This window comes from Furipterus horrens, unplaced genomic scaffold (genome assembly GCF_987537825.1).
Source record: "Furipterus horrens unplaced genomic scaffold, mFurHor1.1.pri manual_scaffold_15, whole genome shotgun sequence".
In the NCBI taxonomy this organism is placed as follows: domain Eukaryota; kingdom Metazoa; phylum Chordata; class Mammalia; order Chiroptera; family Furipteridae; genus Furipterus; species Furipterus horrens.
Genome location: NW_028327185.1, coordinates 1058942 through 1077694, shown reverse-complemented (window position 1 = coordinate 1077694; position 18753 = coordinate 1058942). Strand labels below are relative to the sequence as shown.

Genomic DNA, 18753 nt, shown 5'->3' with positions numbered 1-18753 from the left:
TCTGGGGTTGCCCCGCCCCTGGACTCTGCACCAGCAGGGCCGCGTCAGGGGCCCAGGCACCTGGTTCTTGTTCAGCTCGCAGTTCTTGTACTCGGTCTCGCCCTGCTCCTGGAAGGTGACGATGACGAAGCCCACGAAGATGTTCATCATGAAGAAGGCGATGAGGATGATGTAGATGATGAAGAAGATGGCCATCTCCACCCGGTTGTTGTACACGGGGCCTCTGTCCTCCTCGGAGGAGTCAATGGCCCTGTACAGGAGCCTGGGGGGGGGGGGCAGGGCAGGCTGGGGGCTGGGCCGGGGCGGGGGCGCTTCAGCCCTCAGGGGAGCTTTGTGAAGGGCCGCATGCTGGACGGGAGTCAGGCCGTGCCAGGGAAGGCAGAATGGGCCCACCTTCCCGGGGCGCACCCTGCTACCCTAATCAATCAGCCGATGGGGGACGGGAGACACGTGCTCAGAGGCCCTGGTCAGGCTCTCTCTGGAGTGACAGTCGGCACCCGGTCTTCCACGGGCCTAGGGGCTGCAGAGGAGCCGGCTGGACCCAGGCCCTGCCCCGACCAACCATGCCACGTGGCCCCGCCCCACCCCCACTCACTGCGGCCACCCCTCGAAGGTGGATACGGTGAAGAGGGACATCATGGCCGACAGCACGTTGTCGAAGTGGAAGTCATTGTGCACCCACTCGCGGGGGTGCAGCTCCACCTGCGTGGGGTCCCCGTCCTTGTACACATAGTAGTAGCCCCTGGGTGGGGTCGGGGGCACAGTCACTGCCCTGCACGCAGCTCGCTGTTCCCCCACGTCCACTGGGCTCTGGGCGGGGAGTGTGCAGGACAGGTGGTGGTCCCGACGGGACCAGAGGGCCATGCTGGGCACCCCCTCCCCACAGGGCCCCAGGAAAGGCGCTCTGTGAGCACCCCTCCTGGGGCGAGGGCTCAGCTCCCAGCTCCCCCGCTAAAGGGCCACCTGCCCCTCACGCCCCTCCCCGTTCCTGGCCCTCCGCTGGACGGCACACCTGCACTCCTTCTCCGACATCTTGGACTGGTCAGTGCAGCTGAAGAACTTGCCCTGCGCCCAGGAGGGAGTGAGAGACACGTTGTCATGGAAACAGGAGTGAAATGGGGGTGGTGGGAGAACTAAGGCCAAGGCAGGCAGTGTGGAGGGGGAGCCTGCGTCTTCCTCCCAGAGCGTGGCCACACCAGGGGTGGGGGTGGGGGGGCCCAGAACGTCCTCCTTCCTCACCGCCCACCCCGCAGCCTGCTCCCGGCCCTGGGACTGGCCGGAGGGCTTTGCTCGTGGCCCCTCAGCCCCGCCGAGGCCTGACCCAGAGAAGGCGCCCCGTGCGGGCCCGCAGAGTGAATGAGTGCACCCCGCTGCACAGCCCGGCCTGGTGAGGCGCCGCCCCGTGGCTTTAGAACAGGACACATGGGGGGAGGGGGAGCCTGGGTCGTGAAAGGATGAGCCAGGGAGGTGGGTTCTATGTCCTGCGGGTGATCCAAAAGCCAGGGGTGTCCATGAACCCGCTCAGAGTGACCCCTAGAGAGGAGCTGAGAACAGGCCAGGACCGGGTCCCCTGCCAGATGAGCGAAGCTGGACTCCTCCCCCCAGAAGCTGCTGGGAGGCTGAGGGACGTGGACCAGCCGCACACACGGGGTGCGGAAGCCCAGGTGACTGAGGGCCCAACGGGGCTGGGTGGGGGCGTGTTTTGGGCAGGCCTGGCTGGTGGGGGTGGGGGGGAGTGCTGGAAGGGGGGGTGGTGACTGCAGGGCCCGGCAGGTGCGGGAGGCGCCTTCGTCCTCAAGGAGAAACCACAGCAGCCGGAGACAGCAGGGGCTGGGGTCTCAGGGACAGCTGCTCTCCAGCGGGGGCCCCCTTGGCTTAGACGGGGGAGCAGGCGGCTCTGGCCCGGCCCGAGGGCAGCCCCTGGCCGCGGCTCACCTTGAAGAGCTGGACCCCGACGCAGGCGAAGATGAACTGCAGCAGCGTGGTGACCAGGACGATGTTGCCGATGGTACGGATGGCCACGAACACGCACTGCACCACGTGCTGCGGGGAGGCCACGGGCCGGCTTGTTCCCCCGAGGGGACCCCGGGGCAGTCAGCCTCCCTGCCCCCAGCTGGCGGCCAGCAGCAAGGCTGTGGGACCCCGGCTGCCCCGCCTCACCCTCACCCCCGACGACAGGCAGAGGCAGACGGACGTGCCCGGCGACGGCCGGGCTGAGGGTCCGGCAGTGCCCTCTCCCGCCCCCCGGGGGCTGCCCGGGCCTCTCACCTTCAGCCCTTTGGCCCTGTTGATGGCCCGCAGGGGTCGGAGTACCCTCAGCACCCTCAGGATCTTCACCACGGAGATCGAGCTGGACCTGGGGAGGCGGCCGCGGGCCGGGCTGGGTGGCTGCTCCCGAGTCCAGCTCCGCCAGCCCCCCTGCCCTGGCCCCCAGGCCCCGTGGCCCGCAGCCCTCAGGGCCTCTCCCTGCCTGACACGCCCGCCCGCCCTGCCTGTCCCTGGGCTGGGTGTGGGCTGCCTCCTACTCAAGGGCCATGTTCTCATCACCTGTCAGCAGCACAGAACAGGCTTCCTGGATGGGGAGGGGAGGGGAGAGGGTGCAGCCTCGTCCCCCCATCAGACTGGGAGCCCCAAGTGCGGGCCCAGCTCCACAAGGGCTGCCGGGACTGCCTTCTGCACTCTGACTCCTCTCGTCGCCAGCGTGCGGCTCTGCCCCCTTGGCATTGTGGCTTCAGTCCCGTTGGTGACAACCCAAGGGAACCCGGACGCCTGTCCATGGCTCTGGGACACCCTCACCCTGGCGCGTGGTGCCCGCCCTCAGCCAAGGGGCGACCCCCGCTCTGAGGCCCTGGCAGGGGGCAGAGGGGCCCCCCGCCCCGCCCGCCCGGCCGGCTCACTCCAGCTTCATGGAGACGAGGGACACCGCCACCACCAGCAGGTCCAGGAGGTTGAAGTAGTTGCGGCAGAAGGAGCCCTTGTGCAGGAAGGCCCCGTAGGTCGTCATCTGCGGGGAGACGGGCAGCACCCCAGTGGGCACGGCGGGCACAGGCCGCACCCGACCAGGCAGGGCTGGGGGCGGATTCGCCTGGGCCTGCTCCGAGGAGGCAAAGCGGCGGAGGGACTCTGTGGGCCCCCAGCCCCCTGCCCCCTGTCACCCTGTCCTAGGGGGTGTGCTGTTTTCTGCTCCAGCTCTGGCAGCCTGGGGGCTTCTCAGGGCAGCCACGCCAGCCTTTGCCATAGGAGCCCCGGTCTCTGTCCCTGTGGGGCCACCGGGTGGGGAAGCCCTGGCCTCCCCTCTCCTGCAGGACACGATTCAATCCCCCCTCCACTGTGGAAGCTGCTTCAGAAGTCCCTTCAGCCCTAAGGAGGGCCGAGTCGGCTGAACCCCCCTCAAGGACTGGAGGACCTTCACTGGGACCCGGCCACTCTCTTTCTGGTCCCCAGGACTCCGGCCACGCCCCCTCACTCACTTCTCAGCTTTTTCTCATAAACTCTCAGGTAATCCCCCAGGCCCTTTGCTTTAACCACTTATGCGTTTCACGTGTGATTGGGCTGAGGCCTGGGCTGGCCCTATGTGACCGCCTTCCTGCCTCTGAACGGGCCTTCCCTGGGCATAGGCATCTCCCCACTGCAAGGGGCTGCTCTCTGAGCTCCTCCCAAACATCTCCTTATAATGCCCTCCTGGACCATCCTTGCTCTCTCTTCCTAATGAAGTCCTGTCCAACAGCAAGATTTAATGTGTATGTCACCACCTCCAGGAAGTCCTCATGGACTTCAGGGAAGCCACCATCTCCCTCCGCTCAACTCCTTTAATAGTGGGGACCCTGTAGCCTGCTCTGGGACTGCTCCTGCCACATAGCTCCCCTCTCCCCCCGTTAAGTTTAGGATGGTGTGACCCCAGGGTGCCCACCTGGAGAACAGACCCACAGAAATGTGCTGTGGACAAGGAGGGAGAGGGCAGGTCAGGGAAGAGATGCCAGGAACCTGCCCAGGGCAGCACTCTGGGGGGGTGGCCCAGAGGGGAGGCCTTTCGGTCTAGGAACCAGTCACAGCTGTTCAGGTCTGCTCTCACTCACCCTAACGGAGCCTTCAGTGTGGGGGGCGCCCAAGGTTGCATGTCTCCCACTGTTCATCCCTCACCCTTCACCCTGGCTCTGGATGCTGGTCTCCCGGCTCTGACTCTTTCCCAGCCTCTCCCCCCGCTGCTTTGGCCTCACCCTGCCATCCAGCCCCTGAGCGAGGGGTGTGTGGGGAAGTTCGAGCCATGCCCCGTCTGGTTCCCTGGCCCAGAGGCACCCACGCCCAGGCCGAAGCTGACCCCCGGCCTTCACGCACCTTCAGGATGATCTCCACAGTGAACACGGAGGTGAAGGCAATGTCAAAGTAGCCGAGGATCTGGGGACAGGGAAGGGGAGGAGCCAGTGAGAGGGACGGTGAGGCAGCAATACCGTCATCGCCGTCAAAACCGCCATCATCACCATGATAAGAGCCAGTCTGTGCCCCGTGCTGTGGCAGCAGCGTTCAGGAAGGGCCTGGGCAGTCTGTGCCCTCCGGGGACTTGACCTCTAAGAAACCCTGAGGCCTGTGGGCACGCAGAGGGCCTGCTGAAGGGAGCCGCAGAGTGAGGGGCTGAGGGACGCTGAGCTGGCAGAGGGCGCAGGGCACCGCCGTCACCTGATTCCTCATGGACTCGGCCCGGATGGGGTCCTCGGCGGCCAGCGCCGCGCTGCTGAGCATGATGAAGAGCAGGATGAAGTTGGTGAACCAGGTGGCGTTGACGATACGGTGACACAGCACGCGGATCCTGTGGGGATGGGAGGGTCAGGAGAGAGGCGGGGTGCTGGGCGCTCAGGCCTCAACAGCCTGTCCCGTGGGGGACGCCCTCCCTCCCTCCCTCCCAGGTCAGCAGAGAAGACCTTCCATCTGGACGGTCCTCTGGCTGGACACGCGGCAGCCCTGCCCCCATTCTGTCCCTGCAGCCTCAGTCGCATCCCCCAGCCAAGCCCCTCCCACCACCCTTCCTTCCCCAACACCCCACCGCCACCCAGGTTTCCTGCCAGAAGGAGGGGCAGGCTCGCCCCCGCCCCTGAGGCCTCAGGTGAAGCTATTCGGAGATTCTAGTTTGTGTGCGTTGGTCAGGCACAAATCTCCGAAGCCAGGAAGAAGGACAGCTTCCCCAGCCCGCATCCTCTGTCTAAAACTGCTCCCTGGAAGGAGCCAGTGACCCCAGGCCCCCTTGGTGCCAGCACCTGGTAAGGTTGAAGCATCCCTCCCCCGAGCCGCAGCATTTCAGACGGGGCACGGGACCCGAAGCTGAAGGGCTGCGCTCTCCCACTGTAAATGTGGGCTCAGATGGCCAGGAGAGGGGTCTCCTTAGGGCCAGGAACAGCCGCCTCCCAGAGCCAGGTCCCGCGCACGACAGTCCAGGTGACACCCACTTGTTGGTGGGGCTGAAGATAAAGAAGGAGCTGGCTTCGGGAATGGGCACCGCCTTCTCCTTCAGCTGCAGCTCAGCCAGGGGCCGCGGACGGGGGCTCACAGGGATCTCGGGCTCATCCTCCTCGTCATCCCCTGCAGGGAGGGGACAGACAGGCCCATATTCTGTCACAGATGCTCCCAAGCTGGGGGCGGAGGGCATCCAGGTTGGGGACACAGGAGAGGCTGGGCCCGAGGCAGAGGCCCCAGCAAACCCCCCACGAAGCCCCGGGACTCACCTGGGAAGTCGGCTGACGGGTAGGGGTCCTTCACCTCATTGACGTTCGACTCGAATTCATCGATTTTCAGCTGTAGGAGGAACATGAGGAAGAGGATGGTAAAAACAAGACCTGAAGTCTCCCCTTAGGGGACATTCACTGGGGGCCCATGCAGGCTTCTGCCTCCTGATCAGCCTGGGACAGGTGACACTAGGGGATCACCCCCATGTTTCAGATGACAGGCCAGGCCAGAGAGTCAGACCAACCGCCTAAGCTGCTGCAGCGCGGAGCCAGGGCCCCAGCCTGTCCGGGCCTGTGCACCATGTCCCCCAAGCCCTGATGACTTCTCCAGGACAGAGCTGGGCGCCTCCCTGGCCCCTGCTCCCTCTGGGGTCACCCTCTGACCCTTGGAGCCTGCTCCTCGGCCCCCAGGATGGGGGAGCCCAGAGACCGGGACAAGGCAGGTGGGAGAGAACAGTGGGAAGCCAGTCTGGGCCTCTCTGGGGAAAAGGGGTGCAGGTGGCTGGGGAGGGACGCTGGGGCTCTGAGGACGTCTGGGTCCCAGGCCAGGTACCTGAACTTCTCAGTCAGAGGGTCACCTGCAGGAGCTGAAGCCATGGGCAGTCCCCATGGAGTGGAGGGGGGTGTCCTCAACTGGCCGGGCGCCCCTCTCCTACCTCCCGCCCCACCAGCCCCCTCAGGCTGGGGGGACGCCGGGGACCAGGGACTTTCAGGGCCCCGCCCGCCCCTGCCTCTGCAAACACCCCTGTGCTGAGCGCACCTTGGCCGTGGTGGGGATCCCCTCGCCCTTGGGCTTCTGGTCTGGCTTCTTGGCCACCACTGACTTCTCCTCCTCGGGCTTGTCTGGGAGGCCCCTGTGTTGGAAAACCAAGAAAACTAAAGTGGAGGCCAAGCTAGAAAGTTCTCCAGGATCCGTTCAGGAGAGAGGTCCCTCAGGGGACCCTGGCCAAGGGCTCACGGGCTCTGTGGGGACGGAGCAGCGTGGCCACCAGACCGAATGGCCTGTGGGCCTGGGTGAGTCGAGGACTTGATGTTCAGCTTTGGCCCAGACGTGGCTCCCTGGTCAGCCACGCGCAATGCCGGCTGATCGGTGAGTGGGCAGGAGGAAGCTTGGCTCTGCCCAAGAAGCACGCCCACGTGGGAGTGCGGTTGGGTCTGAGATGGGGCTCCGGTCTTGGGAAAGTCTTAGGAGGTGTGTGGCCTCCCCGGCTGGCCATCCCGCCCGACCGGGAACAGGCCCCAGAGGAGGAGGGTCTTTGTCTAGAGCCACTTGGGGCAGCCGGTTCTCCAACCCACCGCTCTGGCCCCACCCCATCATATTGGAGGCACCTCAGCCACTTGCCCCAGACTCCCCAGACTGGATGCTGCACTGTGACGAGGTCCCCGGGTGACCAATTCACAGTGAGAGCTCCAGAGACTCTGCGGAGACAGCCCGTCCTGCAGAAGCAAGCCCCGCTTCCCAGAGGACGGGCCGGGCAGCTCCAGGTCAGCTGTGACTGCGTGGCTGGCCGGGAGGGGACCGAGGACCCTCCCCATGGCCTGGAGGCCCGTTTGCAGTTGACTCCGTCTCCGGGGCACCGTGCAGAACCGCAGCTCTCTCTGGGGGTGCTGGCCACAGAGGACCGCCCCCTGGACAACTGTCCCCAGGGCCTGGCCGCTATAAGCCAGGCTCCAGGGAGCCACCTGCCCGGAGCTGGGATGCCAGCCCCCTGGGCACTGCAGGCCCCGCCCAGGTCACCAGCCCTCACCTGGACATCTTCCTGCGCTTCCGCTCCTCAGCCTTGGCCTTCTGGGCAGAGGTCAGGCTCTCAGCCTCGGCAAGGTTGTCCACGGCAATGGCCAGGAAGACGTTGAGCAGAATATCTGAGGGCCTCCAGTTAAGGGGCCAGGGGCCGCCCTACCTGCTCCCGGGTGGGGTCATCGGAGACCCTCTGGCCAGAGCGACCCCACAGGAGGGCTTGGGCGCAGGGACATGGATGACCATCCTCAGGGAGCCCAGATAAGCACCACCCCTTTCCTGCCCAGGACTGAGCCCAGCCCCATGCCAGGCACACATGGGCCCCTCCCTCCCCCTACTCATCATCAAATCCCGTGGTGCAGGCATCCGGCCCGGGCTCTGCAGAAGGCCCTCCGCCCGCTTACCTTACCCTCTGATGGCCCTCTTAGCGCGCTCTCTGCCCCAGCACCCCGATTCCACCCTGTCTATTCCCCGCCTTTGCCCCAGGCTGCCTCACGCTCCTCACAGCTCCTCTGCTAAGCTATCCCCTTCCGCCACCTGCCCCAGGCTCGCCAACCGCCCCCTGTAGCCAGTCACCCTGGCTCTCTAACGGGGCTGGAGGAAACAATTGCCCTGCAGCTACACCCGCACTTGCTGATTGTCCTGTCCTGCCTCCCTCCTCCACCCCCCCAGGAGCCTGGGAGCCGCTCTCCAGCCAGGGGCACCCTTGACCTCCGCTTTAAGCACCTCTCCCAGCTCCCAGCACCCCCACTCCTCCCTGCACCTGCCGGGAGGGATACAGTTGCCGCAGACAAAGAGGATGATGAAGTAAATGCACACGAGCATGCCGGGGTAGGAGGGCCCGCCATAGGCCATGATGCCATTGTACATCACAGAGTTCCAGTCTTCACCTGTCAGGACCTGGGGGGCAGGAGGAATGGTGGGGTACACGAGGGCACAGAGAAGCTTTGTGCTCGGAGGTAGCAGCAGCATGTGAGAGACAGAACAGGAGCATGGGCTCCCACCCTACCCCAACTCCATTTGCTCATGAACTACTATCCCACTCTGGGCCAGCACCCTGCTAGGCACTAGGGACAGACACACAGGACTCGCTGAGCACAGCTCCTAGCTCAGGAGTGTGCAGGAGACAGACAAACAATGGTCACAATGGAGAGAAGCACAGGGGATGAGGGAGCCTGCAGGGGGACCTCAAACCCACAAATCTGGGAAGGCTACCTGGAGGAGGTGACACCTACTCTGACGCTGAGGAACTAGAAGGAGTATCGGCCCCTGCGGGCAGCCCACCTGGAAGACGCTGATGAGGGCCTGTGGGAAGTTGTCAAAGTTGCTGCGGCGCACCTCGGTGTCCTCGAAGTCGTACCTGCCCCCAAAGAGCTGCATGCCCAGCAGGGCAAAGATGATGATGAAGAGGAAGAGCAGGAGCAGCAGCGAGGCAATGGAGCGAATGGAGTTGAGCAGGGACGCCACCAGGTTGCTCAGCGATGTCCAGTACCTGCAGGATGTGGTAGCAAGGTAGAGGGAGGCAGCCCTTCTCCCAGGTGTTCATGGGGTCTGGGTGGGCTGGGGGAAGGCTTAGGGATGGGCGCATGCAGGAGGGAGGACTGCCTGGAAGGGGAGGCCCCTGGATTGTGGTGCCCCCCCTTTCCTTCTGTCACAGCATGCAACTTGTTCATTATTTCATTCTCCTTAGCAGCACTGCTGTCTAACTCCATGGGGCTGTAAACCCGGGAGAGCACAGACCACTTTGGTCTGCATGCCCAGCCCCTGTGCCTGGCACGGCACCCAGCTCAGGGGGCGCTCAGTCAACCTCGGAAACCCACGCATTGTCTCTCGTCCCTGCACCGCCCTCCACGGCTCCCTCACAGTCCCCGTTCCTTGGGTCCAGCCCCTTCCCCGCCTCATCGTCTCTTCCCTTCCTTCTTCCCTCCTCCAGCCTCTGCTTTGCCTGCTTCCGTCCTCTGTTCCACACCCCTCCCTCCTGCCCTGAGACCACGGGAAGAGGGCGGAATAAGCGAGAGGAATGAGGTCCAAAGAGGGACGTCGTGTCTCTCAGAGACAGGTGCTTCCCCGGGACCTGGCGGGACCTGGCGGGGCCTGGCGGGACCCGACACGTGGGCAATGAGCCAGCTGTGCCCGCCGGGGCCGCCCTGCTCACTTGGTGACCTTGAAGAGCCTCAGGAGGCGGATGCAGCGCAGCACGGAGATGCCCAGGGGGCTCATGGCGCCCGACTCCACCAGCAGGATCTCCAGGATGCCGCTGCACACCACGAAGCAGTCGAAGCGGTTGAAGACCGACAGGAAGTACTGGCGCAGGCCCAGCCCGTACATCTTCACCAGCATCTCCATGGTGAAGAGGGACAGCAGCACCCGGTTGGCCACGTCTGGGGGCCGCGGCGCAGGCTCAGCATCGCTCTCCTCCCTTCCCCACCTCCCCTGCCAAGCCGCGCCCGCCTGGCTGAGCACCCCCACCTCGGACTCTCTCCCACGTCCTCAAGCGGCCATCTATCTCCCGTCTCCTCCCCAGAGGATGGCAGTCTCCTCTTCTGGCTATCGGCCTTCTTTTCTCTCTTTCACTGTCTGAAACTGTCTTCTGTGCTGTGCTGCGACCTCCGGCTCTCGGCCTGCTAGCTCCCAGTGGCTGTGGCCGTGCCTAATACCCCCTCCTGGCGGTGGCCCCGTTTCGGCAGTTGGGGTATAGGCTTGTCTTTGGCAAAGGCTTTGCTCTGCAGGAGCTCTGCCCAGCTTGGGCTGCAGAGCACCCTTGGGGAGGGGCCCATGTGTGCTTCACTGGGCACCCTGGGGGTTTCCCTGTCAGAAACTAGGTTTTTATGTTACTCTCTTAGCTCAGGGGCCCTGCACCCTGTGGACAGAGCAACTTGGCCCCCACACCCGCACAGAGCACAGACGGGACCTGGGCTTTTCCTTCTTCCCAGAGGCTCCAGCTGGGATAACCCCCACCCCACTTCCTGGCCAAACAGGCAGCCCTTCCAGGACCCTGGCTCTACATGGGTGGTCAGCCCTGTTTCCCACGTCATGCAGACAGGGCTCTGTCTCCTGTCCCTGACACTCTCAGTCACACACAGAGTCCCATGGCCCCTTGAAGCCTCGAGGCTGCTCAGCAGCTTCATATCCTGACCACCTGGCTTGTCTGTTGATTCTTTAAGACCCACGGAGCCCCCCACCGTGACCACACAGTCTGGCTCCTGCTGGACGCAGCTCCACAGGTGCCCTCCCTATAGTGACTTGATGGGACTTATTGACAGCGGTCTTCGCCTCCGGCTGAAGAAGCTCGCGGAAGCATGTTTGTTCTCTCTGCACCCTGGGGTGTTTCTCTTTGCCTTACAGAGAGTGTGTGGGCAATGAGGCTTGGTGAAAATCACTGCTTCTGGAGTACAGTTTCAACCTGGAGGCTTGGACGCCTACCTGACTGACCTTCTGTATGTGCAGCGTGTGCAGTGGAGATAGTTTGCCCAGACACCTGCGCACACACCTGAGGGTCTCCCAAGAAGGAAGCCACCCCCAGCCTGTCCCTTCTAGGAAACAATGCCAATATCTAACTGACCTCTTCCGCAAAACCCATGGTGCCCTCAGCTGGCCCCGCCGCCAGCCACAGCGGTCCCCTCCCTCCCGGGCCCACCTCACCTTGCAGGTGCGTCAGCCACAGCGGCTGGTTGTGGTGCTCGGAGGCGATGGACAGCGTGTTCAGGGCCACGATCAGGATCACCAGCCAGTAGAAGGCTTTGGACTTGACCACGTCATGGCATTTCCAGCGGAAGATACGATTCCATCGCCGCCAGTGTCGGCTGGGGGGGCGCGGAGCAGGATGGCGGAGAGTGGCCGCTTTCACGGAGCCCCGCCTCCCAGCCCCACCAAGTCCGGCCACCCCGCCCCCCACCACACAGGCTGTGGACCCACGCGGACCTATGTGCTGGGCTCTCACCAGCCAAGCCCCACCCCCACCTGTTTCAAAGAAGCATAACAGCCGTGCCACTGGTAGACAGACAATCAGACACGGCACTCAGCACGGCGCCTGGCATCGGCCGGGCCACACACTCCAAGTTCAGGGAAGCAACGCTGGGACGCTGCCATTAAGAAAGCAGCTCCTGAGCCAATCAGCGGTCTGGGGTGCGGGAGGTGCGCTGTGGGCAGGGCCTGCTAACAGTCGGAGCTGGCTTGTCTGGCAGCATTTTCCCCAGGTTTGCAATCTACACACTCTTTGGCCCAGCAAGCCCTTTTTCGGGGAGGTTGCCAACAGAGGTATTCACACTTCTGCAAACCTGCTCCCCTGGGGAACTGTTTGCACACGCCCCAAACTGGAAAGCTCCCTTCTCTCCCTGTGTCTGAGCATCCACACCATGAGATGTTTGTAAGTATTACTAAGTATCCATACTGCAGAATATTTTCCGTCAAAAGATACACCAAAAGAAGGTGTTTATGTAAAGGCAAGGAGGACCCTCAAAGGCATGTTACTAAGTGAAAGAAGCCAACGGGAAAACTATGTGATGGTCTGGAACAGCAAGACCGTGGCCACAGCTGAAAGCGCAGCGTTGCCGGGACTTGGGCAGTGGAAGTGGGGTGGGGTGGGCAGAGCACAGAGGGTGGTCAGGGCAGGGACACTGCTCTGTGTGACAGGACAGCAGTGGGCACAGGTCATCTGTCCAGACCCGCAGGATGGACACCACCAGCCGTGAGCCTGCAGGTCAGCCAGGGACGCTGGGTGACGGCACGTCAGTGTGGGTTCATGGTGACAACAAATACCTGGCAGCACCTCCTCTGTGTGCGCCCTGCCCTGAGCTCTGATTTGACCGTAATTTTGTAAACAACCCCACCTTGGAAAAAGCCAAAACGAGGAAACCCTGGAAAATGCCTTCGAGGGATGCTCATCTGTTACCATGGTTACCTCTGGGCAGGGCAGAGGGGATCTTCATCTTTTCTTTGAAGTGTTTCTCTATGGTTTGATCTTCCAAAACCTGGGCTACTTTTGCGTTAGTACAAGGAAGCAGCCACCAGCCAAACACTTCGTCCTCTTGCCACAAAGGCCCAGCGGGGCCAGGCTCCCAGAGAGCTCCCCAGCTGCACCTTCAGGGTGCACACCTGCCCCCTCCCCTGCCTGCCCCGCTAGCCCCTCTCTGGGCAGAGGGAAGCAGCCAGATGTGACCCCGGGCAGCGGTCTATGAACAGAGCACCCGCCAAGTGCCCTCTGTCTGTGCTAAGGGACAGGGAAGTGGCTCCGGAGCCACCTTGGAGGGAGGTGGCCGGGTCTCAGGGAGCCGGGGCAGGGCGGACCCAGCAGGCAGCAGACACTCACACAAACTGGATGATTTTGTTCAAGCCCTCGATCTCATAGAGGCTCTCCGTGTCTGAGCCTCCTTCATCCAAAGACAGCTTCCCTGGGGGCGAGAGACGCAGTGGGCCAGGTTTCTGGGCCCCTCTTGGCTGGACACCCCAGGAAAGGGCCCATGGACTGGGCGCACCTGGGACAGCAGGCTGTGGATGGGCCTGGATCCCCTCGCCTTCCTGGGACCAGATTCCCAGGAGCGCTCAGGGACGGTCTGGCAGGTGGAAGCCCATGCTCCGGGAAGAGCCCCGGGCTCACGGGGAGGCCACTGTCTGAGCTGGAGGCCTGCGGCCGGTCACTCACCCCTAAGGGCCTTGGTGTCCTCACCTGCAACATGGCAACGCTGCACCTGCCCCACGGGCCTGCCGGGGGGTCCAGTGAGGTGGTGCCCAAAGTGAGGGGAACTGGGGGGTGGGGGCTGACAACTACACCCGTGGGCCTGAACCTTCTCTCAAGTCCTCCACGTCCATGACCTCGCCCTGCGTGATCCAGCTCATGTAGCCCCGGAGGTCCTCTTCCAGCTGCTGCTTCTCCCGGAGCTTCTGGAAGGTTCCCCTGGACTTGGCCTTCTCCCGCTCTTTGGTGAATTCCCTGCAACGGGGCAGGGAGGCAGGAAGGGAGGGGAAGAGGGGAGGCCGCGTGGGAAGGACTGAGCTTCTCAAGGAGGGGAACGTCCAGAGGTTCAAACCCACGCCTCTCCGTCCTGTGCCTCTTCCTCCTCCTCCTCCCCTCTTTCCCTGCTGCCTTTGGGCTTCCTTACCCGCTCAGGACACCAAGCACCAGGTTCAGGATGAAGAAGGACCCCAGCAGGATGAGGGTGACAAAGTAGATCCAGGGCCACTCATTCCCAATGGCATCGTTGACCTGGAAGGACAAAGGTGTGAACGTCTGACCCCCTGGCTGAGTTGCCCCCTCCGCCAACCCTGGGGGACAGGAGAGAGGCCGTCCGGACCATGGGAGGCCATCATTGCTCTCCTGCAAACCTCGGGCCTGGAGATACAGGGCCTCCCAAGCAGGGGCCTCGCTGACCGCCTGCACGGCTCAGGTGACGCTGACCCATTTCTCCCTGCGACCGGCCACCTCCCCGCCTGGCTCTCGCACGGAGTCCATCTCCGGCTGGTTTCTTTACAGCCAAAAGTTTTCAAAGAGCAGAAGCAGTGAGGAGTCTCAGCCCGGGCCTGGCCAGCTGCTTCACGACCGGCGTCTGAGGCCGGAGACATGTTGCGCAGCCTACCTGAGCACCACTGCCTCGTCTGCCTACTGGGGACAGTAATGCGCCCGGCTCCCGAGAGCAGAGGGGAGGCCACACGTGAACAGTCCTTTCAAATGGTGGGCGATCCGCTCCCACAACAGGAGCTCACAAGGACTAGTCACACTAACCCTCCCTATTTGCCAGGCGTTTGACAGCATTCAGCACGGGAGGCAGACGGGCAAGAGTTCTCGCCCACGAGCTCCGTGACTGGGTGCAGGTTACTGAACCTCTCTGGGCCTCAGCTTCCCTATCTGTGAAATGGGAACACTGCCTTCCATTACTGGGCAATGAAGTGGGAAACGCAGCCTAGCACTCGGTAACAGCAAATAAATAGCAGACGCCGCGCGAAGATTTCGATGGTGTTGCTACAAGCCGCTCGGTTGCAATTCAGTTACTCCTCCCCGTCACCGTCCCGGCTGCCTGGTGAGGTGGGCGGCGCATTCATATCACAGACCAGGAAACTGATGCCTACTGTTTATAAGACAGGAAGCAGTCTGCCCACTGGCAAGAAGAGAGACTCAAAGGGTCCGTCATCCCCCAAGAAACCCGAGACTCCAGGCCCTCAGGAGAGAGTCACACCAGCCAGGCTTAGGGACCATTAGGAAGTGAGGCCAGAGCCTGACCCGGACCTCCGGGCTCCCATTCCTCCTGAGTCCTGCACAGACAGGCTCCATGCCGGGGACTTCCCGAGGACACTGGGGAGCACCCCTGGGGACAAGAGGGACCATGCCCCTGTGCAGGGTTCCGGGGGAAGAGCGAGGAGAGGCGGTCCCCCGCCCCCACCCCCGCCAGCCTGGAGGACGGGCAGCATTCCGGCGGGCGCGGGCCGGACCCACCCAGTAGAGGACATCGGTCCAGCCCTCCATGGAGATGCACTGGTACACCGTGAGCATGGAGAAGCCGAAGTTGTCGAAGTGGGTGATGCCGTGGTTGGGGCCGGGCCAGCCACCCCGGCACTCGCTGCCCTCGATGGTGCAGGGGCGGCCCGAGCCCGTCCTGGCGCAGGGCGACGGCTTCTCGTTCTCCACCGTGGCCACGATGTCTGGAGGCGGGGAAATCAGAGAGCGGGCGACGCTGGGACAGAACGCGGTCAAAAGCGTCGCGTGACGCAGCTGAGACTCTCAGCTGGAGAAGCGAAGGGCCGTGAGTATGGGGCACAGGCAGCCTGGGGTCAAGGACCCAGCGGGGACACCTGCAGGCCGCTGCGCCTGTAACGCAGGCCCCAGGGCCCCGCCGGACGGTCGGCTTCTGGGATCCCTTGTCCCGCGAAGGGCACCCTGTGAAGCGGGTGTGACGTGACTGCAATTTGTACCCACAGAGCCTTCGAAAGGAGGCGGCTGCCCTGGGGGACAAGGGGTAGGGCTCACAGGCTCCCCCTTGAGACCTGCGTCTGGGGGTCTGGGGGCTGAAATGGAGGTGCTGTTAAGGCCTCCAGCTTCAGAGCCCCGGGCTGATCAGAGGGGCTTCCGTAGCCTTAGCCGGCAGCCCCTCTACGCCTGGGTGGGGCCTCATCGTCTCTAAAACGCTTCAGCTCTGGTGGCCCCTTTCTGTTGGGGTCTCTTAGTCCCCTTTGGGCTCAGAGGTCAGGGCCGTCACGGGAGCTGATGCCCTACCTGACCACCTCCGCTCAGTGCTCTGGATACGGGGCCGTCCTGAGCCCTGAGTGGGGTCCCCCCACTGCACAGGGGTGCTGGGTGCCCCTGGTCGGCTGAGGCGCTGAGGAGCGTGTCTGGAGACAGCACAGACCAAGCAGGCCCCGCGGCTCCGTCAGCCTGCCGAGCGCAACCTTGGGCGCGAGAGCTCGTCCCCACAGAGGCCGCCTCGTCCCCCTCCTGCAGGCCCCTCTGTGCGCAGCGGCTGCGAGGCCAGCAGCAGGTCCCAGAGGCACAGCCTTTCAGCGGGAGCAGCATGGAACTTTCCAGAGCTCAGTGACATGCGGCAGGGCAGGCCAAGTGCAGCCGCCCCGGAGCAGGCGTGAGCAAGACTCGGACAAAATGGAAGTGGCACTAAACACTTTGGGTTTGGGAAAATAGTTATTTTATGTAAAAATATGTTATTTATGTTCACGTGTGATGAGTTAAATGCTGTTCTTTTTAAATAAATTAATAAACTAACACTAGGATGTTTTTCTCAGTTTTCGTGTCTAACAGCACAAACATCAGTTGATAAAACCCCCATCGGCCACAGCTCCCTGGGGTCCTCAATGATTTTGTGAGTGTGGAGGGGTCCTGAGGGCAAACAGTTTGAGGACAGCTGGTGTAGAGGCCGAGTCAGGCTCAGCTGGGCCTCCAGGTGGGGTCTCTGTGACCACCATACAGGCGGCCGCTCCCATGCCCTACAGGCGGCTGCTCTGACTCCTGGGCTCTCTGTTTTATCTGGGGTGCAGGTGCTTCAGAACAAGCGATGGCCCAGGCCTGCCACCCTTGGTCACTGACCACGGCAGGGCTGTCTTTGCTCTGGTCCCCGGCCCAGGGGAGACCCTTCTCCAAGGCCAACAGTGTGGGGGCCAGCGACCCAGCCGGTGGCGTCTCCCCTTGAGTCGTCCGGGGCCACCCCGCCGCCGGTGGCCCCCGGGACTCACCGGTGCCGATGAAGAAGCACGTCTTGTGCATCTTGCCCTTGAAGAGCTCCAGCCCGATGATGGCGTAGATGATGACCATGAAGAGCACCAGCAGGGCGATGTGGAACAGGGGCAGCATGGCCTTGAAGATGGAGTTGAGGACCACCTGCAGGCCTGTAGCGGGGGCGGGCCGGAGACAGGGCGTCGGTGCCCGGGCCCCTCCCACTCCCTGCGCCCCGGGCAGCCTCTGGGACACCAGGGTAGGAGGAGGGCCCGGAACTGGGCAAGGGCAGAGGCGGGGGGAGAGGGGGGCCGCGGAGACCCTGCCACCCACTGGGCACGCCCGACACCAGCCGGAGGGGCCTGAGCACGCGGAAGGCCCTCAGAGCCTTGACGTCCAGGCCGGCGCCTTTGCTGCTCAGTGGCGCTGTGTTGCTCTGGATGACGTTCACCTGCTCCAGAATCACCGTGAAGACACTGAGTGGGGGTGGGGGGGAGGGCGCAGCTGTCAGGTGAGCCCTGTCCCAGGGACCCATGTCCCCTCTGTGCTCCCGGGACCCGCGGAAAGGCCGTGGTTCCCCCATGGCCAGCTCTCCTTTGGGAGCACCTGCTTGAGGTCCTTATCACCAAAGGTCCTGAGGCCAAGGTCAGACTCCGTGCAAAGAGGACGTCACCTCGGGGCACTGGAGGATTGACACACACACGTGTCACCTATGGCTAGAGTCCCCAGCCCAGTGGCTCCGTAACCCCACAGAGGGCTCCGGTTGGTCGCCAGCATCCCCTCGTCCGCGGGGACCAGGGAGAAGCACAGAGCTGCACTCCCTTCCCGGCCACCCCCACCCTTACGGGCTCAAACTTCCGTGATCTCTCCAAGTCCATCTCAGACAGGTCCTTACGAACTCCCACTTTTGAAGGCTGAACCTGGGGACCCACTGTGTGCAAAACAGCCATGCTCAGTGCGGGCTGCTTCTGACACTGTCATTCTGGATGCACGTGTCTTGGGCTCCAGACAGAGGCTGGCTCCCCACGGCCCTCTGCTCCCCCAAAGGGCCTGTGCCGGCCTTGGGAAATCAGCAAATAGTCAACGAAGGACCGCACAGTGGGGAGGCTGCTGCCCTGGGGCCGCGACGGCCTGGGTCTGGGCCCCAGCACTGCCCTGGGAGGCCTGTGACCTGGGGCAAGTTGCTGGACTCCTCAGAGCCTCAGTCTCCTCGAGTGGGGAGAGTAAGAGGGCGTTGGGAGAGTCCCATGAGACGTTACAGCAAGGTACAGAGGGACCACTGGCTGAATGCCGCCGCTATAAGGATTTGGTGGTTCTGCAAAGTTATTTTAGGGGCTGACCTGTGTCCCCCGAAAGCACAGGTTGAAGCCCTAGCCCCCAGGACCTCAGAATGTAACTGTATTTGGAGACGGGGCCTTTAAACAGGTGATGGAGGCTGCTGGGCAGGGCCCTAGTCCCAGCTGACCAGTGTCCTTAGAAGAAGAGGGAATTTGGACCCGCAGAGAGACGCCCGGGGGGCGTGTGCACGGGGCACAGATCCTCAAGGACACAGAGAGAAGGTGGCCCTGGCAATCCAAGGACAGAGGCCTCAGGAGAAGCCAATTCTGCTGGGACCTTGACCTCGACCGTCCAGACCCAGAATGATGAGAAATAAATTCCTGCTGTTTAAGCCACTGGCCTGTGGTCCTTTGTGATGGCTGCCGAGCAGATAACACAGGTAACTAAATACCCGTTTGGGGGACCCCAAACAGCAGACCCTCAGCGCGGTCCACGGGGAAATGACTAGATGGTGGAGGTTGAGAAATGGGCATCCTTGCCGGGGGGATGTGACCTGCCAGGCAGGGTGTCCTCTCGGGCCCCCCACGGAGGCCACTACCCCACCCCCCTGGCACAGCGCGGGCTTCTCTCTTGCCCTGGGATGCTGGCAGTGCTGGTGGCAGGTGCGGGGTCCCAAGAGGGCCCCTTGGAACGCCTGCCCTTGACCTCACCCCAGGAAGACAATGATGAAATCAAGCGCGTTCCAGCCGCTGCGCAGGTAGGCGTCCTGGTGGAAGAGGAAGCCGTAGGCGATGATCTTCATGGAGATTTCCACAGAGAACACGATGAGGAAGAAATACTCCAGCTTCTCCTGCGGGAGCAGGGCGGTCACA

The 18753-nt window shown here is 63.2% G+C and overlaps 2 protein-coding genes across 2 annotated transcripts in view; one reads left to right on the top strand and one right to left on the bottom strand.

The window, feature by feature from the left end:
* The window catches only part of PKP1 (plakophilin 1), a 288438-nt gene that overhangs the window by 170204 nt on the left and 99481 nt on the right, over window positions 1-18753 (top strand). The window lies entirely within an intron of this gene.
* CACNA1S (calcium voltage-gated channel subunit alpha1 S) overlaps window positions 1-18753 on the bottom strand; it is a 38627-nt gene that overhangs the window by 13934 nt on the left and 5940 nt on the right. Inside the window, exons 3-25 of the mRNA XM_090263155.1 lie at window positions 18592-18731; window positions 16937-17079; window positions 16624-16776; window positions 14879-15084; window positions 13551-13654; window positions 13236-13381; window positions 12761-12842; window positions 11095-11255; window positions 9608-9833; window positions 8737-8944; window positions 8232-8352; window positions 7463-7577; window positions 6475-6568; window positions 5715-5784; window positions 5439-5571; window positions 4675-4804; window positions 4336-4395; window positions 2898-3004; window positions 2269-2356; window positions 1936-2043; window positions 1013-1065; window positions 596-742; window positions 61-262 (exon numbers count right to left, since the gene is read on the bottom strand). Coding sequence (XP_090119281.1) covers window positions 61-262; window positions 596-742; window positions 1013-1065; window positions 1936-2043; window positions 2269-2356; window positions 2898-3004; window positions 4336-4395; window positions 4675-4804; window positions 5439-5571; window positions 5715-5784; window positions 6475-6568; window positions 7463-7577; window positions 8232-8352; window positions 8737-8944; window positions 9608-9833; window positions 11095-11255; window positions 12761-12842; window positions 13236-13381; window positions 13551-13654; window positions 14879-15084; window positions 16624-16776; window positions 16937-17079; window positions 18592-18731 — 2997 coding nt within the window. The remainder of the gene's footprint in view (window positions 1-60; window positions 263-595; window positions 743-1012; window positions 1066-1935; window positions 2044-2268; window positions 2357-2897; window positions 3005-4335; window positions 4396-4674; window positions 4805-5438; window positions 5572-5714; window positions 5785-6474; window positions 6569-7462; window positions 7578-8231; window positions 8353-8736; window positions 8945-9607; window positions 9834-11094; window positions 11256-12760; window positions 12843-13235; window positions 13382-13550; window positions 13655-14878; window positions 15085-16623; window positions 16777-16936; window positions 17080-18591; window positions 18732-18753) is intronic.